Raw genomic sequence first — 27554 nt, 5'->3', positions numbered from 1 at the left:
GGGGGGGGGGGGGGGGGGGGGGGGGGGGGGGGGGGGGGGGGGGGCTGAAGAGTTTGGATACTCATATTGGCCTGACTCAGCAGGCCTGCTGGCACCTGGTGGCAGCAGTTTGCTTTCTGGATACGCTCTTACCTTCTGCTGGAGGGAAGTGACCCTGCCAGGATCAGTGATTCCAGCCCCCAGTCCAACACGGGACCATTAACTCTGTACACCTTACTAACTCCATAGGAAGGGTCAGAAACAAATTTTTATTAGTTATTTAGGAATCTCACATCAAACACCCTAATCAAGCTCACCTACCAGTCTTCCCATGTCTGCCACCCCTCCTCTGGGACTTCCCCCCAAAAGAAAAGAAAAAAAAAAGTCCATTTTGTGTTGTTGATATCTACCCAGGAGCATGGTCAAATTCCTACGGGCCAGCCTCCCAAGGGAGGATGTGTCTTCCTCCCTCTGCATCTGTGTGAGAAGTCATCAAACTGAGGAGAGCTGCAGAGGGGTGGGACCAGCTCTCCCAGCCCACTATATCTTGTCTGTGGTATGGGGCGGGCCCTTTTGCCTCGCAGCCAGCGGGGTTAGCTCCTTCTCGAGGGGTGAAACCAGCTCTCCCACAAAGGATGGGGCTGCTCTCTCGTTAGGGGCAGGGCCAGTTCTCCAGCGTCTTCAGACATTGACATGGCTTCAGGCAGCCGCCCAGATCACAGACATCTGCATGTGGTGAAGGCAGGCACTTGGCAGGGTCAGAACCACCGACCTGCTCATGGCCCTCATCGGCTGCATGGTCCACGGGTCTCAACATGACCTCAGGTAGCTATGTAACATGCCACGTAGGAGAGCCCCACGAGGCAGCAAAGCCCCAGGACGTCACCAAGACATCAGGCAACTGCACAGATGCAGAGGACCAACCACATGGACCTCAGGCCTCATTGCGGCCTGGGGCAGCAGCATGGACCACAGACACCAACATGGTCTGCAGTGGAATCGTGGACCACTGTGGTCCTTTGAAGAGGTGCAATCCAGAAAGTGAAATGTTCCTCTTCTTGGGCCTCTGTCATTAACCAGAGCCCGGGGGAGCCCGTTGCCGGTGGCAGGTTCAGGGGGCCGAGTCTGCATCTGTATAAACCCCTGGCTGTTGTACACCATCCCACCGACCCTGCTGAGCTATAACAGCATGACAGCCTCAGCCCTCTCTCTCCTCTGTGACTGCCTTCACACCCCCAGCTCCGCCTCTCTTCACACCCCCAGCTCCGCCTCTCTTCACACCCCCAGCTCCGCCTCTCTTCACAGTGCACACACCATCCCGTTTTTCTGCTTCCTATTTCTCCATCAGGTATTTGTTCATTGTAGTGGCATCTGCCTGCCAATGCCATGGGACACTGGTGACACTCCTGAGTCTTCCCGCTGGCCTGAGCAGCAGGCCCCATTGGTGCTCCAAATGAAGAGTTCTTTTGGCTTTTCTCTATGCCTCTTGTCGCAGTCCACTCTGTCCTTATCTGTACCTTCTTCCCTCATTAGCCAAGTGCTTTCCCCTCAGAGCTTCCAGCTTATCTTTGGGTCCTCTCTCATCCCCTTACCGCAGCGCATAGCGAAATGTCTGGCATCCTAACTGCACACTGAATACACGAGTAACTTAAAGATATTAGCTTTGTTGCATCAAATTTAATAGATACATTTTGCCTATAGGCATAATCTATAAAACTTAAAATTAGAGCATGGCAGTGCGTGACTTCTATTCCACACTCTGGAGACAGAGGCAGGCAGATCTCTGTAAGCTCAAGGCCAACGTAGTCTACAGATTGAGTTCCAGACCAGCTGAGGCTCCAAAAGTACAACAAAACCCCGTAAAACATAGTTTTACATCTCCCTCCAGCTTTCTGATCCCATACTTTATGGTTCACAATCTGGGTTCATGTTAAGTCCTGGAAGCCCCAGCACTCCACAGCACTCGCTTGCCGGCCCCTGATAAAGCTGAAATCCTCACAATGACTTTCCCTTCCTATACCCTCTGTGTGCTCTTCAGTTCCCATTTTCTTGCTTTTCCAACAACCTCCTCCTCTCATTTCTTCATTTACCAGCCAGCCACCTTTGAGTACTGCCGTGATCAGTCTCCTACCCACCACAGAACAGAGCCAGGAGGCACCTCGAGTTCTCAGCAGCTGCAAGAAGATCAGAGCCAGACTACTTGGGACTCAGAAGCGCTAGTGGCTCCATCCCATCACCCTTTTTTTGAGGTGTGGCAGTTTGAACATAATTGGCCCCCATAAGTCGACAGGGAGTGGCACTACTAGGAGGTGTGGCCTTGTTGAAATAGGTGTGACCTTGCTGAAGAAAGTGTGTGGCACAGTCCACTTCCTGTTGCCAGTAAGATTCAGGAATCTCAGCTACCTCTCCAGGAGCATGTTTGCCTGCACCCTGCCATGCTCCGTCACAATGGACTGAACCTCTCAAACTGTGAGCCACCCCTTAAGAGTTGCCGTGGTCATGGTGTCTCTTCACACAATAGAAACCCTAAAGGAATTAAAGGTCTTAAAGGAACCAGGCAGAGTAACGAAGTCAAACACTTCTCCCTCTGGCCTCTGCATGGAGTCATATGCACCACTGCACACACCCACACCCCATACACACCAAAAGGGGGAATGCTAATGAAAAGAAGCAAGGAAAGAACAAAACTAAGAGCAGGGATCTTTGTTTCCCCTTCATTCAGTGCTCTGGGATCTCAGTTTTACACCACGGGCTCATGGGACTTTGTGGTAGTTTGAATGCAATTGACCTCCATAATCTCTTACAGGGGGTGGCACTATTAGGAGGTGTGGCTTTGGTGGAGTGAGTATGGCCTTGCTGGAGGAAGTGTGTCACTGGGGAGGGGGGGCAGGCTTTGAGGTCTCATATACTCAGAATACCACCCAGTTTGTCAGTTGCCTGCATTTAGTTCCAGCACATCTACCTGCACACTGCCATGCTGATAATGGACTGAACCTCTGAAATTGTAAGCAAGTCACCTCAATTAAATGTTTTCTTTATAGGAGTTGCCGTGGTCATGGTGTCACTTAACAGCAATAAAATCCCAAACTAAGCCAGCCTTCAAACTACATCACCAGCTGGACCGATTCTCCTGGCTTTTGCCATGACATGCATGCACAGGACACACATGCACACACATGCCCTGTATTTCTTTAGAGACTTGACCCTGTCTAGTGAACTTTGTGACAGGGTCTAATATAGCCCAGGATGACCCAACTCCTGGTAAACCTGCCTCTATCAAGTACCAGAATTACAAGTGTGTCCCACCATACCCAGCTCAATAAATTAATTTTTAAGATTAGGCAAGAGAAACTCACATTGCCAGGCAGGGCCAGATTAAAAGATCCCAGCACTCAGGAGGCAGTGTTGGGCAGATCTCTGAGGCCGGGCTGGTCAACATAGTTATAGGACAGTCAACACTATACAGAGAAACCTTGTCTAGAAAAACAAATTAAAAAAAAAATAGAATTGCTAAATTAAAAAGGGCATAGACCTTGAAGACATCTTTGTAGGTAAAAGTACTTACTATGTATGCAAGGCTGGTCACCTGAGTTTTGCCCTAACCCAGTGAAAGAGAACTGATTCCTAAAAGGACATGCTCCGACCTCCAGGACATCCACACTCCCCCCACAAGAGTGCAAAATTTTAAAGACAAGAAACAAGGAAGAACTGGAACTCTTACACGCTGGTGGGAAGAACATTGAATATTGCTAAGTTTACTAACTGGGAGTGAAGAAGACAGTCAGTAGCAGAGTCCAGGTTCAGCCCCCAGTATGGTATGAACTTGTGTCACAGTGTAGGTCTATAATTCCAGCACTTAAGAGGTGGAGCCAGGAGGATGAAAAACTCGAGACCTCCCTTAGCTGTGCACAAAACAAGTTCTAAGACACTAAGAAGCTGTCTTTAAAAAACAAAACCCACCAACCTTACTATAAGCAGGTGTTCATCAGCATAATTTAATAACCACCATGCACTCACACAGTGGAACATCTGGCAAAACTACTGATGTATTCAACAGAATCACAAAACCAAACGAAAGCAGCCAGACACACAAGAGTGAATACATACGCAAAATGACTAATTTATAACTACATTGTGTGTATAGATGTCAGCAGACAAGTCCTGGGGCTCAAATCCAGGTCGTCACCAAGCACCTTTACCAACTAGCCATATTGCTAGCTCAGTATATGATTTAGGCTAGACCTCACCCAGATTAGTACTGAGGGCTGAACGTTTACACTAAGTGTTCTACTGCTGAGCTATATCCCTAGTCTTTTAACTCTTCGTTTTGAGACAAGGGCTCACTAAGTAGCACAGGATGACCTTGAACTTTCAATTCTCTTGCTTCAGCCTCAGGTGTCCAAAGCATGGCAAACCTGGTATCTCATACTGCACAGCTTATCCAAGACATAAGTAGCTGGCCTCAAGCTCATGGCAATCCTGCCTCAGCCTTAAAAATTTCAATTATTCAACAAACCATTTTTTTTTAAATTCTCAGTGGACACCCCTGGGTGTCAAATAATGTTAATTTGTTAGAGAACTAGATACTCACAGATTCATGGTGGAGCACCTCAATTGATGAAAAGCTTGGCAAACTTTTTTAAATGGGAATTAAAAAGAAAATTATTCTATATACATTGGATATATACAAGTGTCCAATCCCCTAAAATTGGAGTTGAGTTGTAACCTGTTTGTGGGTACTGGGAATTGAACATAGGTCCTTATGAAGAACAACCAGTGCTCTTAATTCCTGAGCCATCTCTCCATCACCCCCCACCCCCACCAAATTTCAATTGATAGGAAAAGAAATGATCAGTGTGGTCAGTCTCAAGAGTCTCTTGGTTCCATATGCTCTTCTATTGCTTTCGATTGATGGATAGCTTGAAGTAAAACCAAGGCTGTCCTCAAGAAACCTAACTTTAAGATTAATGTGTACATTTGGCCAGTTCCATGGCTTTCAAACCTTTGCAAACTTTATCATGACCCCATCAGCATCTCTACACCAGATAGAACTATTTCTGGTTAACAATAGTCTTTGAGTAGAATGACTAAACTTTCAAAAACGCTGGGCACATTTGGGGGACAGATATAGCTTTGGCAACCTGGAACAGTTGCAAAATGGAAAGATCACTTTTCCCAAATGTTTCACCTGAAATAGTAAAAATGCTCCTAGAAAGAGGCTGGTAACTGTATTTCTGCTAACTGCAGTAATGCCATTCACTACGTGTCTCTGGGGATTAAACAAAACAAAAAACAGACCTGGGACCAGAGAGCTAGCTTAGCAAAAAAAAAAAAAAGCTTTTCTTCTGAAAAAGAACCTGGGTTTGACAAAGATAATGGTGGTTCTCAGAAAGACACTTCTTCACATTTTAATTTATTGAAACAGGACCTGCCTCTTCGTCCGTGCTCCAGATTAAATTACCTCAAGGTATGGGCCAGGATTTCTAAGCACTGCCACGTCAGGTGGTGATAGTGTGAGCCTTTAATCCCAGCCCTTGGGAGGTCAGCCTGGTCTACAGAGCATGTTCCAGGACAGCCAGAACTGTTACACAGAAAAAACTTGTGTACAAGGTCCTTTTGTCTTTGTGTTGCTTTTATAGGTTAGTAAAGAAAATGCTTTGGGCCTGCTGATAGGGGAAGAATTTAGGTAGGCTGAAGACAGAACTAAATTCTGGGAAGCAGAGTCAGAGAGCCACCAGAATCAGACATGCTGACTCTTTCCGGGTAAGCCACTGCCACGTGGCCATATACAGGTTCAAGCCATTCACTACCCTAACGTTTGTAGCTCAGAATTCAGAGATTAAGATTGGGGTCTAGAATTTATTTTGTTTTTGTTTTCCAAGACAGGGTTTTCCTCTACTTTTGGAGCCTGCCCTGAACTAGCTCTTGTAAACCAGGCTGACCTTGAACTCAGCTTGCCTCTGCCCCGAGTGCTGGGATTAAAGGGATGTGCCACCACTGCTCAGTTAGAACTTGAATTTTTAAAATACTACCAACACCTAATCTGAACTGAATACAACTTGCCAATGTTATGCCTAGCTGTCCAGAAAGTTAATTCTGATCTTGGTCTCCATTACATGTCTAGAAAACCCTTTTATCCCCACTAATTCTAACTGCCCCACCCCTAAAATCTCAAGTCTGAAAATCCCTTAAACTCTTAACTGTCCCCCTCAAACCCTGAGGCCCTCATTAGTTCAATGTAATTTACAGGTTACTTTCAAATATATTTCCTACACCAAAATGCTTGGTTTTCTTTATTTAGGTAAGAGACTGCTGTATCCATGTTCCCTGAATACAAGCTTGGACTGTACCTCAGAGCACTTGCCTTGTATGCTTGCAGATCTAAACTGAATCCAAAGTTAATGGAGATGTAGGAAAACTATAAGGCAACAATAATAGGTCCTCGCATAGGCTTGAACTCAGGCAATGTCATGTTAGTATCTAGTTTATCTGAGTCAAACATATTCTACCCATGGATGCTACAGTATGCAGCACATACTTGGATATTCTATAATATAGCCTGGGGCTAAAGAGTTACAGGCTAGCTATACTTAAATAGAAAACAAATGCTGGTACTAAAAACATGCTTTGAAAAATAATCACAGCCTGGCAGTGGTGGCACATGCCTTTAATCCCAGCACTGAGCAGGCAGAAGCAGGCGGATCTCTTTGAGTTCAAGGCCAGCCTGGTCTAAAAGAGCTAGTTCCAGGACTGGCTCCAAAGCAACACAGAGAAACCCTGTCTCAAAAAACCAAAAGGAAAAAAAAAAGTAAAAGAAAGAAAAAGAAAAATTTTAATACAACCTCAGCCCCAAAGAGGAATCTTCATTGCAGTATTGACTTGGCTAATATATTTGAGAAATACATTTTTCCAAAACAGCACACAGTATGGTATCTTGAAGAAAAAACAATATTGCACTAAGCACTAAATAAACCATAAGACTTTAGTTACAATAAAGTTAAAAGAAAGCCAACACTTCTTTGTAAACCAAGTTGCATTAGCAATTTTTCTCTTTGCCTTTATTTAAACAGTTCTCAAAACATTTGAGTGAATTGGGCCTCCTCTGGTAAGCAAAGGACCTGAAAATAATATTTAAAAAATGAACAGGCAGTCTTCATCAGTTCATCCATGACACAGGTGTGGTGATCCCTCCTCTCATTCCAAACTTTGAAGCACCCAGTATTTCCATATAGTCTAAGCTAGAAGAACAAAAGTACATTTGTGGTGGAATGTATTGTCGTCACTTGTTGATAATTAGTTGAAATACCATTATCTCTTTTGTAACAAACAGCCTTTTAAAGACATGTATCTGAAGCTCTTATTCCCTGCTCTATATAATACAGAATACATAAAGGCTGACAAATCCACATTAATGTAAGCATTAAGCATTTGCTGTATGGAAAGATTTTTGTTCTAATACTAGCAGCACAGAGTTACAGCGTTATTTTTAACACTTAATTGCAAGTATATTGAATATGGCAAGTTTCATGGACTCCCGAAAGAAAACAAGTATCTTTATTTTAAAATATTTTACTGGAAACTTAAGAATGGTTAAGCATTGATATTTAGAAAGAAAAGTAAAAAAATCAAACTTGTTTATTGTTGCTTTTTGCCATTTGGTAGCATTTTACACACAGGCTTCGATCTTCAGAATACCCTGGATTCAGTAGAAAAACCTTTTAAATGAAGTTTTGTACAATAGAAACTTCTCAGCAGTCAAAATTTGGACTGTAAAAAAATACATGCAAAACATACTTTTCTGAAAACACTTAACTTTGAACAAAGCACCAAACTACACAAATGCAGAATGAAAACAGCATTTCAACTCCACCAAAAGTAGTCATCAAAAAAGGTGTAAAAGTCACCTAACTTCACTAGGCACTGTTCACTTTTTAAACAGGAGACAATAGAAAATATTGTCCACAAACAATATCCCAGCTCTATGGCAGGTTTCAGAAAGTCTTCAACTTCATGCTTTAATAGCGACCTGGAAAGAAAACAAAACCTCTGTCAATGTTTGGGAATCAAGTCTCTTACATGAATAAGAAATTTATTCAACGGGGGAGGGGGAGGGAAAGGGGAGGCGGCGGTGGGGAAGAGACAGAAATCTTTCTTTAATAAAGAAAAAAAAAATAAAAAAAATAAAAAAATTTATTCAAGCATTAGATGTATACACATCCATTATTTATCATCTAGCTGTCACAGATTAAACTATGACCAAGGAGGACAGAACCACGTGGACTTCCAATTTATAAAATAGTTACAAATAACATTATAAGAGATGAATAAAACTAATCAAGGTAACTTACGAGGTGAGTATGATCGCGATCTGGAACGTGACCTGTATCCTCCACGGCTGTAGTAAGGAGAAGGTGACCGCCTTCTGTAAATAAATAAAGACTGTGTATATCTACATCTAGGTAATAGATGGGCTAATAACATGAAGCCAAACTTTTGCTGGTTCTCAAGCTGGGAGGTTCCAATAAACCTTCAAGTCCAGATAAACGCTAAAATTATCTTAAAGCTCAATTTTTAATTTCCATGAACCCTTTACATTGTCCATTGAGGACTATTATGAACTTTAAAAAACCAAATCATGGGCTGGAGAGATGGCTCAGAGGTTAAGAGCATTGCCTACTCTTCCATAGGTCCTGAGTTCAATCCCCAGCAACCACAAGGTGGCTCACAACCATCTGTAATGGGGTCTGGTGCCCTCTTCTGGCCTGCAGACACACACACACAGAATATTGTATACCCAAACAAACAAACAAACAAACAAACAAAAAAACCAACATATGGCCAGAGAGATAGATGGCTAACGCTATGAGCATTCACTACTCTTGCAGAGAACCCAGGTTCAATTCCTAGCACCCACATGGTGGCTCAAAATGTGAGGCCATCTTGTCTCCAAAGAAACAAAGTATGCATGTGGTAGACATAAAAATGCAGATGCATTAAAGATGGTGGCATACACCTTTAATCCCAGCACTCAGAAGGCAGAGGTAGGTGGTGCTCTTTGAGTTCAAGGCCAGCCTGGTCTAAGAGCTAGTTCCAAGACAGCTAGGACTGCAGAGAAACCCTGTTTCAAACAAAACTCCAAAACACTGACTTTTAAAGTACACATATAAATTAATTCAAATAAAAAACAAAACAAAAAACAAGGCCAGACAGGTAGGGCATGCCTTAAATCTCAGAACTTGGGAGGCAAAGGCAAAATCTCCAAGTTCCAGGTTACAGAAATCCCGTCTCTAGTCAAAACAAAACGCAATCTTCACGGTGTCACTTAGAGAACAGTTGCCTAAGTATCAGGCAAACATTTTACAAGCATTCTATTACTCAGACTTTAACAGAAATTTACACACCTGTAAATCTGATCCCTGTCTTGAGCAGCTCTCCATCCGCCTCCTCCTCCACCACCTCCTCTGTAAAACCAGAAAAGTAAATTGTTTTTAGTTAAAACAATTGCTACAAGAATGGACAAAACCCTGTTTTGTAGTTAATGTGTTAAAGAGTTCTTCCTGAATGGCATAGTTGCTCTCAATAAAGACTTCTCAGTCCCAAGTGCTACTTAACACACTAATGCTTAAAAGGGGAAAATGCCATTTTGCTAAAATTCTGGACATCAAATATTAAAGACTTAGTTCCACAGACAATGGTATAATGAACAATCTTCAACAAGAAAAATCTCATTTACAAAAACTAAACACAGTCTATAGTTAAACAGAAGTGTCTGCTAAAGGCTTTTAGAATTACTTGTTGGTGACTGTTGCCTTGATACTTTACCATCTGAATTAAATACCCAGAACCCAAGTAAAAGCCAAAGATTGACCTCCATACATGTATAAAGTCAAGTTTCATCTTTGTATTAGCACACCAAGTTTAATGTCTCATTTGTATTTAACAATTAGGCAAGCATCCAACTACACAGCAAATTAGACAAATGTCTGAAGTTTTGGTTTAAATTGCAGCTATTTCTTACATTTTAAAATTTTAGGTGTTTTGTGCTGCTGTAAATGAAGTGTGAATGAACTCCTACACAGCTTACCTGTATGACCTGCTGTAATAGTCCCGGTCATCATAACCCCGATCATATCCTCTGTCATAATAATCGCGGCGGCGTGAGCTGCCACTGTGAACAACAACATAACTTTTAATAATTCAAGTCATCATCCTCATTTGTTGGCCACAACTTTTGCTATTAAAATTTGATCCTGATAGATAACAAACCTTTGAAGTATCATTACCTAAGATTTTTTCTATACAGTTCTTATCAGTATTATCCATGTTTTCGTTTTCCTTGTTTCAGATATGTATATCCATCCATATGTATGTAACCTTCTGGTTTTAGAGGCACAAAAATCCAACGACTTTCTATATAGAACTGTTGGGCATATCGGCACAAATCTTTAATTCTAGCACTAAAGAGGCAGAAGTCTGTGAGATTGATGCCAGCCAAGGCTTTCTGGTGATATTTTTCTTGGAGGTGAGGGATTTGGTGTGGGGGGGGTGGGGGTGGGGGTGGGGGGACAGGGATTCTCTGTGTAGTCCTGGCTGTTCTTGAATTCAGAGATGCCCTGCCTTCCAAATGCTGTGATCAAAGGCATTTGCCACCACTGCTTGGCTGAGAACTTGCCTTTAAAAGGTTTTTCCTTTAATTTTTTTTAAATTAGACTCAGTGAGTAAAACGCTTATAAACAGGACTACCTAAGTACTCACCTCAAATTCCACGCCAGGTGTCTGTCACGTACCTATTCTAATTGTTTCTAAGGCTAGATGGTATGTACAAGCAGAAATTTCCAGAAGTTCAAAGCCAGATAGGCTGGAGCAGTGAATATAAACCCACTTTAAAGCAATATGAAAGGTGAGGGAACACAAAGTTTGCTCTGCCCTCCACATATGCCACCTGTCTATGAGCTCACCCAAACGCTCATATACATACAAAATATTAACTGGGTGACAATACAACTCACATAAAGATGGAAGGAGAGAACGCAGTAAGATGTCTTTTAACATCTGCCAACTGACCCCCCCCCCATTTGTTATAAGAATTTTATTTAGAGGTTTCTGAGATGGCTCAATACATATAGGTATGAGGTCTTGAATAGGCCCTCATCATCCAAAGTATGGTGATAGGAAGGCCAGAGACTCTCTGTAGCTAGTTAGCAACCTCTGGATTGATAACATTATCTCAAAGTCTTACCCAAGAATCAGAACCCAGTCTTTGTAAGAGAAGCACTAGACAGCAACTGATAAACATTCACAACTGATTAAAAAGTATACTAAATGGAACATCAGTACCACCCTCCAGGTTCAAACACCAGGAACAGAAAGATTCTAATGTCATAGATTAGGAAGAAGTACAATGGTACAGCTTGAACATGACTCAACTCATGAGTGAACAGTAGTTACCTGCACCAGTAAACATTCTAGCACCCATAAGAAAGAAGTTCCTTCCAAGGTCCCACCCCTAACTCAAGGAACTAGATACAGCTGGAGAAATTGGTTTTCAAATAGTGTGACAATGTAGGATGACCATAATGCAGCACATGGCTACACACCCATGAAGCATGAGTATACTAACTGGACTGAGTACACTGAAGGGGAGGAGGGGGCATAAAAACGGTAGAGATCCGTGGAGGAGTTGGAGACATTAACAGCAAAGTGGCTAGGTAATGGAGCTTACAGCCTGTCAACTGAGATAATCTCCAGAACCCATGTAAAAGTCTAAGAAAGGGAGCCGGGCGTCGGTGGCACACACTTTTAATCCCAGCACTCAGGAGGCAGAGGCAGGCGGATCTCTGTGAGTTCGAGACCAGCCTGGTCTACCGAGCTAGTTTCAGGACAGGCTCCAAAGCCAGAGAAACCCTGTCTCGAAAAACCAAAAAAAAAAAAAAAAAGTCTAAGAAAGGAATAGATGCCACAAAGGTGTCCTCTAAACCTTACTTGCATGTGGCTGTACAGGTACACAATATTTTTTAAAGGAATTTCTTCTAAAAAGCTATCAAGAGATCGATGGGGGAAAAGACGGAGGAAGACAGCCAACATGTGCCTCTAGAACATTCAAGTACCCAACCACACATATACACATATAAAGAAGGTAAACTTACTAAGTAGGTCTCCCCATGTAAATTCCTGGTGTTGGGGTATGGGGCCTTTTTGTGATAGAGAAATCGACCCTAATTCGACGTCCATCAAGCTCCATTCCATTGGCACGTTCTTTAGCCTTAAAAAGATAAATAAATTGTTACATACACCCTGAATAATTGTCTCTTAATTATCTTACAGCTATTTAATGAAGACTAAAGGGACTTTCCATTCAGTTTCCTAATATTTTTACAGAATTTTGTCCATAAAAAATACCCAAATTAAATGGGTTACTCCCTCTACTACAAATTTGCTTTCTAAAAGTAGTCACAAAAATAAAAAATGATAAACACCATAGCAGCCTACATGACCCACAACATACTTATTACAACTACCTACAAATTTAGGTGAACTTAATCTATTGGTCTCTAACATCCTAAGAGCTGGGATTATACACACATACATCACACCATTTATGAAAGCCAAATTTCAATGTCTATACTTGCTGAACACAGTCCAAACGCTTTTCTTTACCTATGGCCATTTGGAATGGGAAGAAATAAAAACAAACGTGTTTATATTCTGATTCAAAATGCCTGTTGTGGGAGCCAAACATCTCGAACACGCAGCCTGGATCTAATATTAGTTACATCCCCCCTGCCCACTAAAATGAGCATGGACTGAAGTTCACAGAACTGGCTGATTTTCAAGACCTGTATTCAATTCCCAACACCCACACTAGGAGTCATCACAACTGTCTGTAGATCAAGTTCCAGGGGATCCAGTGCCCTCTGCTGGCCTTCACAGACACTGCATACACAGTGCAAAGACATTCATGCAGGCAAACACCCACACACACAAACTTAAAATTTAAAATAGCTCAGTGTATTATTCTTTGCCAAAATATCTTTAGGGTTCACTTTTTATAACACAGCATTACAGAAAAAGCAAGTGATGTGTTTGGAATTTACTTCAAAATGCTTTTAGCCTAGAGACAGTACCTTTCTGAAGAAATTACTAAGAACACCAACCTAAGTCACGCTTGTTTTTTTGTTTTGTTTTGTTTTTTTTGCAATGTAAGGCTGAGAGTAAGTTCAGAATACCACCTAATTCAACATGTTCCAAGCGGAAATTTTTTTAAAATTCCTCCAAAGAACAAAAACTCATAACTATAGTTGTATGCCTTAGATCTTAAATCTATAATATAAAACCAGAAATTGCCTGGTCAGTCAGAACAAAAGTACAAGTAAATACTTACTTCCTTGGCATCATCTACATTTTCAAAATATACAAAGGCAAATCCTCTTGAGCGTCTAGACTGCTGGTCATACACAATAGACACATCAGCAATGGGGCCGTATTTAGAGAACACTTCTCTCAGGTCTCTTTCTGTGGTGTACAAGCTCAATCCGAACACCCCAAGACAACAGTTGGGGTCAGGATTTGCCTAGAAAACAAACAGATTTTAAAATCTGAAAATTTTACATAGATCTTAAAGGGGGTAAGTGGACAAGGAAGGATAACTAACGAGAATATAACATAAAAAACAATTATTAGGATGATAAATTAGATCAAGCACCACTGTATCTTACAAAACACTGTAGCATACAGTGATAACCACAAAGGGTAGGAAATCCCACAAGGGAACTAAATTAAATTCAACCCTAAAAACAGAGAGGAGGATCATTAAGAGATTCTGTTCTGATTTTTTGTTGTTGCTTGAGGTTTGGAGCTCAGCTGAGATAATACTCATCAGGGAATTTATTCTAAGGGGGGGAAAAGGCTGTTTTTAGTCTGGAGCTCAATGCAACCCAGGGTGACCAAAATCTCACAGGTATCTCGACTGTGAGATTACACCAGCTAGAATTGCCAAAGAGGGGTATAGCTGAATCCCAGGAAATATCCCTCTGCCAATTCTTGGTTGGCATACTCTCCCCTTCTGTTCACTGGAAACTTATTCCCGGGCTCCTTAGACATAAACCAACTCCTGACATCTATGTGTACCCCTTGGCACATGCCCCCTCAATCATGCATACACAAATGCAACAAACAAACAAATAAATGGACTGGATATAGGTAGTCATGCACTCACTCCAACATGAGGGAAGCAGCAAGTAGATTTTTAGAGATCAACCTGGTCTACTCTTGAGTTTTAGGACAGCCACAGTGGCACAATACAGTGAGAGCTTATCCCAAAAATGGAAACAGCCAGGTGATGGTGGTGCATGCCTTTAATCCCAACATTTGGGAGACAGAAGCAGCTCAGCATGGTCTAACAGGGTGAGAGCCAAGGCTACACAGAGAAACCCTGTGGGTGTAGGGTAGATGCATCACCATCACTATTAATATCAAAGAAGGAAAACAACCAAAAGATACTTAACAAGAATGTCATGTTTTGCATAGCTGTGCAAGGATAATAGGTTGGAGTAAATAACTGGAAATAAGGGTGTGCATTATACATCTTTGGAACAGAAGGAATAATTCTGCCTTGGATTCTGCATTGAAGAATCCACCAATCTCAGAAGGAAATTAAGTCTTGGTGGGTACAATAAGGGTGTCACAACTACAGGTAGACCTCCCACCTAACTAGCAGCATATGTTAACAACTGCTTACAGAACATTTGTTTGAGTATTTTAAGTAATCAGATATAAAATTTAAACGCAAACTAAGCACATTGTTACTAAAAGATAAGGGTGATGGTGCCAAGACTTAAAACTAAAGATGAAGCAAACAGTAAGCTTCATAAATTTGTGGGCTTTTTCATTAATTCTTAATGTCTAGCAATTGAAGCAGACAAGGGGAACTGTATTACATATTAAGTGATTATAGACAAACACACATGAAACCCAAGAAATTGCAACAAATTACTTTAGCAGCTATCATTAGTAAAATAAATTTATAAACGTTTTAAGCATTCCAGCCAAACATTAAGGAACTTAAAAAAAAAGTTCCGGTTAATTTTACATAGAACAAACTTATTAGGTAGGAAAATTACATACTAATAAAAACACTTCCATTTCTAGAAACAGAAGCTAAAACTCCACTGTCAAAGTAAAGAGATCAGGTAGTACAATGTTTCAAAAACATCTTCAGGCTGGGATGGGACCTCGGTGGTTTGATCTGCCTCGTGTACATAATAACCTGGGTTCAGTCCATAGCACTTCAGAAAACTTTTCCATCTTACCCGATTCCCAACATGACGCCTTCGAGTGGACATGGGAGAATGGCTGTGGCTGTGCCGCCTGCGATAATCTCGGCTGTAAGACCTGCTCCGAGATCGTCTATGGGAGCGGGATCGCGATCGTGACCTTGTATAATGCCTTCTAGAACTTCTTCTGGATCTAGACCTGCAAGATAGAACTTGAGGTTATAGCTAAATAACAGAAAAAAATAAATAATTTTTCAATTTCTTTATTACTCTATTCTAGAGTTAAATTCCAAACAGAGGACATACTTCATGATAAAAAAAATTACCCCCATCTAATCATTTTTATTTTGTTAAGCAAGCAAAGTCAAGAACAAAAGGCTCCCTCTCATTTTTTCCAAAATAACATTAAGAAAAATTTGAAGTTAAGGATATTTAAAGTTCTGAAAACTGGACCGTACTACATGTTTGGTTTGTGCATACCTTTTTAACCTTTTATCCTCTATTTTTGTATTTCCTATTATGCCAACTATTCATTTTGGCCAATTAACAAAAGCCACTATATTTATCTCTTAATTCAGGCAGTGGTGGCCTGTGCCTTCAATCCCAGCCCTTGGGAGGCAGAGGCAGGTGGATCTCAACCCTGCCTTAAAACAAAAAAAAGAAAAAAGTAAGCAAGCAAGCTTTGGGCTGGAGAGATAGCTCAGTAGTTAGGAGCACTTGCTGCTCTTCCAAAACCCACATGGTAGCCAGCTCACAACTGTAACTCCAAGATCTGACACCCTAACACAGACATTCATGCAGGCAAAACATCAATGAACATAGAAAATAATTAAGTTCATGGCTTTAAAACATAAAGGGGTCACCAAAACCAGAATGCACTGATAGATGAAGTACTGGCGCTATAAGCAGCCAAAGTTCTAAAGTTAAACATAATCTACTCAAGATCTGAACCCTGACCCCAGAAGCCTAGGTTGTTTTAGTCTTCTGGTTCCCATTTCTAATATCAACATTAAATAGACCAATAAATGAACACATCCTTTACTTTCTTTAGCTTAACAAATCACACTAATTTCAGAGCAGGGTTAATAGAAAGAGATTTCAAAATAGTCTTTCTTACCTAGATTCAGATCTGGACCGTGACTTTGATCTAGAACGTCTTGAATCTTCCTTGGAGCGAGACCTTGCAGGGGTGTGCCGTGCAGATTTCCCGGATCCGTGAGCACTTCCACTTCTGGAAGCAGAACGGGATTCCTACACGCAGATGTCAAAAGTTTTAATTTGTATACTTCTGAAGAAGCTTTAAAAATAAATAAGCTTCTGTGAGACAAATGGCCAAGGAGAACAATCCTCTTCCAAAGATAAGAAAACATGTGATGGCAGGAATTGAGTATACCTGGTATAATAGTTTCATTGCTTCAACTTATCAATTAGTTCTTCCACAAGAATTACCTAACTCCACTCCCCTAAAAGGTTTCAAAGTCAGATTGTTTAAAGAACTACCGAAGTATTACATTTGGGAATTATTACTACATAGAGTGGGAAAGAACTTTAGTTAACTATGAAGCCTAGTCTACTCCAGTCAAGCAACAATCAAAACAAAATCCCGTAACTTCAAGTTATGGTTTTTTAAATGAGGGGCAAAAATAAAATAGTCTAGGATAATCTTGTCTTTCAAGTTTGGAAGGTAGAAAAAAAATCTAAAAGACTAGCTAATGGACAGGCAATGGCTAGGATAGTTTTCAATGCATGTTGAGACCTCTTACAAAACTCAAGAGCAAACAAAAGGAACTAACAAAAGCAAGACAGCAAATTGCTAAGAGCAGAAAAGGTGCCAAAGATCCACAGCTTTCTTGGCTACAATGGCAAGAGCCAAGGCAAAATCAAACAGGAGACCAAGAAAAAAAAGCAGAAACAATATGTAAAAGGCACATTAAAACAAAGATAAAACCAGGAACTTTCAGCCCAGGAAAATTTCTGTAGATGCCTAGGCAAATACCATGGACTCCCGTTTATTAAATGGGAAGAGACAGTGCTCATTCCCCAGACAACTAAGCTTTCACTATGACAAAACCTTTTAAGGCAAAAATGAAAGGCACAGTCTAGTCAATTGTTCTTAAGATACAGCCACAGCCACTAAAAAGAAAGCAAAGATAAAATGGCACGAATCTCAAAAATCACTTCCAAGTATTTTAGAATCCAGACTATGATTTACATACAGAATAAGGAAGACAATTTAGAGCATTCCTCCTCAATGCTCAGGACACAAAAATATGATTTTATATGCAACATAAGAAGGGAGGAACCTCAAGTAAACGGATGAAGACAACTGCAAGAATGAGCAGCTTTCCAGGCCCCAAATAATCTAGAAAATACTTCAAGGACACACTAAAGCATGGTTGTGATTTAACATGTGACAGATAACTTACCTCTCTACCAGAACTTCATCCCCCAAGAAATAGCTATAGATTAAAATAAGCCACATGTGACTCAGCTGCCTTTAATACCACAATATAGTTTAGGATTCACTGTTCGTGGTGGGGAAAGACTACCAATTAACCAGCCACTGGATTTCAGCATCTAATATTCAAGCAAAATGTTCAGCAAGGCAATTTACATCTCACTTTCTTCTTGGTCAACAACAAAAAACAAATTTACAGTGTAGCTTTTGTCATCTTTACTATAGGGAAAGGCTAATCTACAAGAGAAAACAGAAGTGACTAGAAAGTTAATAAAAATGCATTTATTCAAATTTTATAATACCTTACAGAACAATTAGAAGCTTTAACGAAAACAAAATGAAAAATTTTGCCAGAAGAGAATATCACTGCCACACGGCACATTAAAAAAAAAAAAATCACTGTAAGGTAAATTTGTCTGTGAATAAAAGAGGTACAAAAGTTCCTGGGAGCTGGAGAGATGGCTCAGCGGGTTAAGAGCACTGGTAGCTCTTTTGAGGTATTGAGTTCAATTCCCACAACCACATGGTGGCTCACAAACATCCTATATATAATCCTGATGCGCACGTCTGGCATGTAGGTGTACATGCAGATAGAGCAACATATACATAAATCCTCAAAAAAAAAAAAAAAGGACTGTTGCTTCTTTTTAACCAAAGTTTTATTCCAAACTGGGATGCCTCAGCTATCTGTCTGCTAAGAGAACAGAAATTTCTAGAATGGGAAATTAGATGAGGAAAGTTTCTTCTTAAAAGTCAAGTCTAGTAGAGGGGGCTGGAGAGATGGCTCAGAAGTCACTAGTGTTCAGTTGCATTAATCATCGGAGAAGTCCAAGTCAAACCATAGCAAAGTAACTGCTAGAGTGGCTGCAGACAAAATGATTGGTTTCTGGATAAAAGTGGGAGGCTGAGGGGCTGGAGAGATGGCTTAGAGGGTAAGAACATTGCCTGCTCTTCCAAAGGTCCTGCGTTCAATTCCCAGCAACCACATGGTGGCTCACAGCCATCTTTAATGGGTCTGGTGCCCTTTTCTGGCCTGCAGGCATACACACAGACAGAATATTATATACATAATAAATATTTAAAAAAAAAAAAAAGTCTAGTAGACGAAGGTGTCTCAACAAACGTCTTGGAAAGTTCCCAAGACTTTTTTTTTTTAACTCAGCCTCCAAACCTAATAGGCTATGTCCCACATGTACTTTTTGAGCAACAATTTCTCAAGATTAAAAATGAGTGGAAACACAAAAGATCCCCTTTGCCTGTATATTGGCACTGTTGGGCAAGTTGGGGGGCTGGGAAAGAACCCACAAAAAACTACCTCTAAAAACTTTGCCAGCTAATCCTTTGTTAGTTAAATCCTTCCAGTTATGTAGATATCTATAAAAGTGAGAAGAAAATATAAAGGATTTTGTGTGAAGAAATGAAATCAGTGATTAGCTAAATAAAAAGCTCTATACTAATCGTAAACCTTAAAGCACAAACAATTCTATAAAACCAGCCAGGAAAGTCCTTTACAACTCTGAGTGACAAAGCCATATAGAACTCTACAAAAAGAACTATAACGTGGATGGCCAATGCCCAAAAGCACCAACAATGACAGAAATTCTCCCCCAAAAATGTCCTCAAATCTTAGTCATTTTAACTAATGCACAACCAATACATAAGGAACAGGTCAAGTTCAAAAACAAAATCTCAAGCAGCCTGTAGCTCCTCCTATATTGAGAGCAGCATCTCAGAAGTATTAAATCTTTCCTTACAGTAGCTCATAATATGCAGCACTAAACAGCTTGTAGACAGCTTGTAGTTTGTGTTAGGCACCCTAATCCTAAAAAGCAAAAATACATGTTTAATTAAGCCCCACAAACTCAATGTCAGAAGTTAAATCTTTCTATGATTCTTAGGCAAAGTAATCTTCCCTGTATTGCAAGTAAAATTCCAACCCCCATTTCAGCCCTGTTTTCCCTGTCAACAACGGGACTTAAAAGCACCCTCACCGATCATAGGAGACACTTTCTGAAAAGGAAAACAAAACAAAACAAAAACAGATGGGAAATTTTGCTAACTAACATCAACATTTTCACTTTAAGTGTATCTACTTGGGACCATATGGAAATTCAAATCCCCTTTAAGCTTGAGTAGTAACATAAAATTGACATTATTTCATCATTATCTGACAATTAGTTTTACAAAGCAACAAACTGTCTGCTATAAATGAAAACTGTATTCTCCTAGCAAGATACAGAAACAAGAAGCACATGTAAAAAGCACTGACAATAAATAGGCTAAAATGTACCAAAAACACATGCACCCTTCATGAAAGGTCATTTAAATAATTTTCTCCAATAGCTCTAAAGACCCGACAACACTCAGAATAAAAAGTATTATTTCAAGATGATAACCTTTAATATTCTGCATGGAGCAGGCAATTATTGGTTGTCTGCTATTGATTATGGGTACTTCTTATTAACATGCTAATCATCTAACTATAATCAGTCAAAACACAGAAAAGAATTACATTTGTTTTCTTTTCAGTTGAGGTAGCACACACACTAGAAGAAAACCATGTTTAAGATCATTATAATAAACTAAAGATAGGGAAAAAAGGCAACAAAGTAGCAGCAACCACTGCACTTTGAATTAGCTATCATACTTGCATGACCCATCTAAGGGAGGCTATTATACTTAAGCAAAACCCCTTATAATTCAGTTGGAACAGGCATGCAACAGAATATACAGAACATCCTTATTTGGCACATGTAGATCTCAACATTAGGACTTAAGTGGTTATAGCTTTCCACCAATATGTGGAAACCTAATCCTTTCATTACAACAAAACAACCATGTTAGATGTTTTGCTTGGATTTTGAGGGTTTAGTCCCATTACTACCCCAGTGACAGTCTTGAAATTTTTCCAGTAGAAAATATTCTACTATACACTGTTCAGCATCAAAGCAGAAACCATCAGTGCATTTTAAGAGTCCAAAGGGTGGCTAAGTAACAGACCACCAGTTCCAACTCATACTCATGCCCCAGAACTAGCAGAGTATAATAATAGGTGAAAAGTCTAAGTAAGGGAAGATGGGAGGCCAACTAGTATTCCCCAGTGGATCAGCAACTGCTTCCTGCTATTCGACTACAAATAGTTATTTTTAAAGAATTGCATTTCCATCATTTGACTAAGCAGTTAAAAATTAGAATTACCTAATTTAAACGATTCCCTTGGAAGTCACTTCTTTACCCTGTATATATTTTCTTCTATTAAACAAATAATGCATGCATGTTTAGCAAAATATACAGGGACACATAAACAGACTAGTAATTACTTAGCGTAGTGCTTTCTGATTCCAGATTACTTCTTATCTTAACTTCATTTTTATTTCTTTTCTTCATTCTTCCGTTTCAAATTCTGACTTCTTTCATCTTCCCCACTTCACACAAATTGCTCAATATTCTACAAGTGGGACTTCTGGTCTGATAATTAGCATGCATTCTTTCTTTTATTTTTTCAAATTTCAGCTTCACTTATTCCTGAGCTTCAAATACTCATTTATAAAACTTGTCAAATGACGACTTCCGCATTTTCCTTCTTCAACATTAACCTTAATAGAAAAAGAACAGGATGAAGAATATTTTAAAACTCCAGGATAAAATCCAGTGCCAAAACTGAAACTAGAAAAAAAATTCCCTTTTGTAGTTTTGGATTTAAAAAATACTAAAATATGCAGCTCAAAAAACTGAAACTACATAGTTTCCTGTTGGTATATGGTAATCATTTCTATATTCCATATAAATTTATCATGCTTAAAATGAATGTGAAGTGCGACACTGAACATTTACTGTTCATTAAACAATTTTACAAATTGTAATCACAATTCACACTTCTTATTGTATTCAAGAGAAAATAAAATGCTAAGTGTCAAAAGCACATTTCTAGTCAAAAAGTGACACATTTCAATACAAAAGTGCAAGAAAGAAAAGCATGGACAACTCATCTGCACAATGACAAAGGCTGGGTTGAACGTTTACAGTACTGTGACTTGTCTAGACAAGAAATGCATAATTCCACATTACTGTTTACTTGAAAGAACATTGTTAGACAATGTCAGCAAACCTGACAACGGAATCTGTCCAACCCACCCTTGAAAACTCTTTATTAGTTTAATTACTAAATTTAGAACTAAAATCCTGATACTAAATAAAATTATCTACTACATGCCAACAGCTATAAAATAGAGCAAACTTGATTCCAACAGTGGTTATGTCCAAAGAATTCTGTTGTAAAGTTTTCCCCTCTATTAACAAAACATCAGTCTTCTGGATGTCCAAAGGAGAGAACTTGAAAGGTGGCAAATTATGAGAAAATTATGGCTAACCTCCTCAAATTATTAAAAAGGCCCACTTTAGCAGATTAGTGAAGTTTAATTCTAATACTGGGACACTAAGTAAAATACTGTCCCAGTAAAACAATCTAGTTTTCCTTGTTACCCTGCTAAAATATTTCTGAATGCTCTTTTTACTGTCTATTTCCTCTTACATTTTCTTCTGGTTTGAAAGAGGGGAGAAAAAAGAAAAATTTCCTAAAAAAAAAAAAAAAAAAAAAAAAGTCAAGTCTTTATTCTATTGCTGACATAGGCAACCATGGGTATAGAAGTATCTTTTCCAAGGAAAAGTCTGATTTCCAGACCAATTTTATAGTTAACTACTGTTTGTTTAATCTGGGGACATTTAGAATGGCTATTTAAGGGAGTCACAGTAATTGGTTTTCTTGTAAGATCCATCACTAAAATGTAATGGGAAATGTTTACTGGCAGCACAAATGTAATCATGGAATCAGAATGCCCAAGCAGGTTTCTTTAGTGCCTGGCCTCCCTAAAGGTTATTTATGTATAGATAGATACAGGGCTTAGATTCAGAAGACAAAAAAGCTTTAGTAGGTACCAGGACTTTTTCAACATTAAGGCCACTTTGGTACTGCTTCATTCATTAACACTTTCTAATCTTTCTCCTATATACTAAGAACAAAACCACTGCTAGACAATTTGTATTAACTCAGCTAAACTCAAAAGCAACTACATAAAACTACAAGATCAACTATTGGGTCAACATACATTTGGTTAAAAAAACGGAGCATACTTAGAAAAAAACCCACATCACTGGGGAACTAGTTTAATAACTGGCAATGAATGAAATAAGTAAAGAAAAACTACACCGTGTTACAGAAAAGGTCAACACTAAAATGGATTAAGGGCTTTTTTTGGAGACAAGGTCTCATATAGCCCAGAATGGCATCTATATTGCCAAAGGATGATGGCCTGATTCTCCTGCCTTCACCTCCCAAATGCTGAAGAAAATTTCTGGAGGGCTGAAGGCGAGAACCTGAAGACATAACTACACCAGCTCTAAAGTTAATGCTTTTTGTAATCCTGCAAAAATACCAAACCCTTAAATTTCTTTTGATCACACATTTTCCATCAAAAGCACATATACGCATTTTTGTCTGAAATTTCTTATCTATCTAAGCAAAAATTTTATTGCCAGGCCCCTCCAAACACGAAAATCCACACCAATTAATAACCTGAAAATAGCCTCCAAAATCAGTTCAAAATAGTGATTTGAGAATTTGCTTTAATCAATTTTGACCTGACAAAAAGTTAACACTAAATGATCACAACACCTAACTCTATATGGCCCACATCCTACAATAACCCATGTAAAAAAGTACTCATTTCTAAAATAATCACTATACCTTATTAGAAAACAACAGCTATGTCCAAATACTAATCAACAAAACAATCCTGGACACATACACTATAACGCTAATCACCGACTTGGCCAAATTAAGTTTGAAAGCATTCATGTTTATTGTGTAGGTTTGGGGCTTTACTGAAAAGGAAAAAGGCTATACAAACAAGACAAATTCCATTAACACCTCTCAGTTTCTGAACTCCCTCCCCTTTAAGCTTTCAAGGAAACCAGTACTTACCTTGTAAAACCATTTGTAATTTCATCTTAGAAGTATCACTTTCTATTTTGATAATATCCACAATATTAAGCATTCTTATTTAAATCAAAGAAAATGATTCACCAAAAGACTTATGATGAAAAAACTAGTGATTTTCTTAAACTTAATTCAACCCTTCATTAAAATTACGTGTAAAGGCTACAATTACTTTAGAAATAGAAGTTTTGGCTATAAAAACCTGAATTTAGAGTTAGGGGATAAACACAAGGAAAACACAAAGACATCATGGGATTGCTTAAGAGGAAAAAACGTAGAAACTGAGAAGCAATTTGGTGGGGTAGTATCCAGAAGCTGCTTCTAAGAAAATACTGCTTTATCAGAGTATCTGCTAACTCCAAACTACTCTAATCTCTTGCTACTGTGGTCATAAAACAGCCCAACAAAAACATTTTCTGGCTTGTATAATTCTAGATTCTCAGGACTCACATGCATAATCTCAACGAGGTAAGAATCTTTAGAAGATCAAAATTCACAAGTCTCACACCCTATACTAGAAACACTATTGGGGTCTTAAATATTAAGAGTGGCCGTTTTTCCTTCAAAGAAAAGGTTCTTTACAAAATGAGCAATTTTTAATAAAAGTACTGGAAGAAATGAGTTTTTAAGCCAATTTTAAAATAGGCAAAAAAAAAAAAAATCCAAAAACCCCAAATCCTACAAGTAACAAAGGATAAGGAACACACTCTGCAAAAGAGCTAAAATTTTAAAATCCATCCAATAAACTTGTGCCCAAACCAAGCACAATTTATTTCACACACCCTAGGAAAGAAACATCTTTGAAAGGGGGTTGAGTGAATCCTGGAGTGTCCACATGAAGACAAATAATCACTGACATTCCAGGTAGCTTAAAAGATTTATTCTGTGCACATTAAAATAGCTTGTGTCTATCTATGGGCCTAGAAGACAATGAAACTTATTTCCAGGTTTCCAGAGATGGTCGGTTATACCAGGCATATCCAAGACTATTTACCTTAAACATTTTTCACACTTGGAAGGTGAACAAATCAGATTTGACCAAGCTACCTTGCATTATGTTTGTGTGAGCCTTACATGGCAGGCAAGCATATTCTTAACAAGTTATACAACCAGTACTTATACTACCCCTTATTCCTTGGGGGAAAATGTTTAGTCTTGCTAAGTAATTCAGGATTATAACTGAATCTGGGGCCAGGACAAGTAGCCAGTATTTGCAAACCTGTAACATTCTGCCCTGCTTACCTTGCAGTGTTTTTGTCTCTGAACTTTTTTGGCAAGCCTTAAGTTCAGCTAAGTGTTTCCAATTATCCCAAGATTCCAATTGGAGAGCAAAAAACACCAAGGAAAATGTGTATGTGTGTAAGTATAGGGCTAAAAAATTGGAACAGCACTGAAGAGCACCTACTCTTAATTAAGCACGTTCTTAAAGAGAATGGAGGTTTGTTTCCCAGCACCCAAACCAGGTGGCTCACAATCTGCATTTGGACATTTGTACACGTGGGCCACACAAACTCAGGAATTATGCACACGCATATGAAAAAATTCTTTGTAAGTGTTCTTCAACTTCCAAATTTAGAAACACAGAAAGTCATTTTATTCTCCAATTAAATAAGGACTGCCGAATGTGGTTGGTTCACACCTTAAACGGTAACACTAGCTAGAGAGGCAGAGGCAGGCAGTGGCTGAGGTCTACTTAGCAAGTCCCAGGACAGACAGGGACACGGAGTGACCCTACCTCAAATAAACACTCAAAAACCATCTTGTTAGTAGAAATAGAAATAACACTTCAAGTCAACAGGGGAAACAGTTTCCCAGCTCTTTCAAAATGGTACCCATTTTTCAATCGCTTTCTTCGGGGAGGTATATACACGAAAGCTAATTTGAAAATTTTTCATGGACATGATGATGTATACCTATTTAATCCCAAAACAACAAACTACTTGCTTTTAATTCTAAACACAGACTAATTTATCATTACATGCCAACTTTGGGAGGCAAGACCTCATGGCACGCGTGGATGGGATACAGAGAAGTTCGAAAGGATTTAAAACAAAACGGGGTCTGGGTTCATAGTGCAGTAGTAAACGCGTGCATGTGACGCGGGCCCAGGCTCCATTTCCATTATCAGGAAAAAAACAAAGCGTAATTCCCCCCTCTTTTCCTTCCTTGGGAAAGCTTTAAAATGACAAGGCACAAACTGGTAACACTGGACTTAAAATGACCTTGGGATATAAGGCTAAACTCGGTACAGGTCTGATCAGTACTAAAAGACATGATCAGTTCAAGCTATTCTGCCTTGGTCCCGAGTTTACCATTTGGGAGGCCTACCGTCCATACCTTTAAGTTTACTAACATACTTAGCAGACTACAAGCAGAGTATGATCTACTCCTGTAAACTCTGTGAAAAAAATGTTAAGTCCCGGGGCGGAAAACAACTGCTCTTATGGTGCTACTAAGCGGGAGTTTTCTTTTCTTACCACTATACTAACAACGACTAAGCGGAGTTTTCAAACTGCAATTACTCTCGCTCACTAAGCCAGGCAATGCCTTCCTATCTTGCTGGGATAATACTCTACCGCCACAGCACATGCGCTTTGTGTAAGCTCTGGGAACTGGTAAATCCCGGCCCGTTAAATACAAATTCATCTACCTCCACCCCATTACACCCTTAGGAGGGGGAAGCTTAAAAAATAAAACACGTGATGCCCAGAGCTAACAGCGCCGTGGATTGTCGCCACCGCTCGCTTCTTCCCAATCCCGCACAACCACGCTAATGACCTTGCGTTCTGCTCCAGTTCAGGCCCCGACCACGAAGAAACCGCCCCAGCACAAAGCCATCGGGGCCCCCGACGCCCCCCCGCGCCGTTTCCGTGCCCAGAGGCCCCGGAGAGGCCTGCTCTCCGCCACCCGTGCACCCGCCCGACTCCCAGGCCCACGTGGCTCCTCCGCACTTTCCCCTGCAGTACGGGAGAGGCGGCAGGGCCAGGCCGCCAGGACCCGCGGCGGCTCCGCCATTTTGTGCTTCTGGCAGCGCGCCCAGCCCGCGAGCCCAAGATGGCTGCGGCGCGGCTTCGCAGGAGCGCAACGGCGAAATTAGATTCCGCTCCCATCCCCCACCGCCGAGGGAACGCCGCGGCCATTTTTGATCTCCCCCAACCCCCACCTCCTAACGGAAGAAAAAAAAAACCGGTCGCGGCGGGTACGAGGCCCACGGCCCGCCGGCGGCCTCCCTGGCGACTCGGGGCGGGCGTCCATCAGGCCCTCCGGCGCCCCGGCTCCCGCTCGCCGCCAGACTCCCGCTGCCCGGCCGCAGAGGCCCGCAAGGCCTGGGGAGAGAACAAGGGGAGACCGCAGCCGCCCGCGGCCCCCCGCGCGTACCCGCTCGCCGTAGTTCTGCTCGCCGCTGTCGCTCATGACTCCAGATGGCTGTCACCGCTGCTGGCCTGGACGGAAGCTGTCAGACTCCTGCCTTCTCTACGGAGGCCCTGCCGCAGCCTCTCGCGACGTCGCACTCTGAGAGCCGCCCAAGGCCGACGCGCTCCGCACCTCCTCCGCGCCGCTCTCCCGCCGCCGGACGTGACGCGACGCTCTTTAAGCGGGCCCCGCTCGCTCCCCAGAAGGCGCGCTTTCCCGGCCCCGCCCACTCCGCGGGGCTGGCCAATTGCTTGCTCCGGCAGAGGCGCTTCCCACACCGGATGTGACGTCTGACGCCCCGCCTCTCTCGCGCTGACCCACCCCGAATAGCCCGGCCGCGGCGTGGCGGGAAAGCGAGCGTAAGCTGGTGGGCGGCTGCAGTGGTCTCCAGGGGACACCACGAGGTCACCAGCCAGGCCTCGGCTGTTTCTGGAAC

At 40.8% G+C, this 27554-nt stretch overlaps 1 protein-coding gene across 4 annotated transcripts; it reads right to left on the bottom strand.

The window, feature by feature from the left end:
* Positions 1-7010: 7010 nt before the first annotated feature.
* On the bottom strand, positions 7011-27285 carry Tra2b (transformer 2 beta homolog). Of its 4 annotated transcripts, none has more exons than XM_050146313.1 (10): positions 27083-27283; positions 20908-21305; positions 16369-16502; positions 15288-15450; positions 13361-13549; positions 12126-12241; positions 10064-10147; positions 9381-9440; positions 8328-8401; positions 7011-8005 (listed from the first exon to the last, which is right to left on the bottom strand). In XM_050146313.1, the coding sequence occupies exons 4-10, from the start codon at positions 15318-15320 to the stop codon at positions 7995-7997; spliced, it is 567 nt and encodes a 188-aa protein (XP_050002270.1). In that variant the 5' UTR covers positions 15321-15450; positions 16369-16502; positions 20908-21305; positions 27083-27283; the 3' UTR covers positions 7011-7994. The 4 variants fall into 4 exon arrangements, with proteins under 4 accessions (XP_050002270.1, XP_050002269.1, XP_050002267.1 ...); XM_050146312.1 differs by having other exon boundaries at positions 21030-21305; XM_050146310.1 differs by lacking the exon at positions 20908-21305 and having other exon boundaries at positions 27083-27285.
* Between the last annotated feature and the right edge of the window lie 269 nt (positions 27286-27554).

The sequence above is a fragment of the Alexandromys fortis genome, unplaced genomic scaffold, assembly GCF_014885135.2.
Source record: "Alexandromys fortis isolate MF-2015 unplaced genomic scaffold, M_Fortis_MF-2015_v1.1 scaffold_56, whole genome shotgun sequence".
Classification (NCBI taxonomy): domain Eukaryota; kingdom Metazoa; phylum Chordata; class Mammalia; order Rodentia; family Cricetidae; genus Alexandromys; species Alexandromys fortis.
Note: the sequence above shows the minus strand (reverse complement) of the source record. Positions and strands in the feature narration are given on the sequence as shown.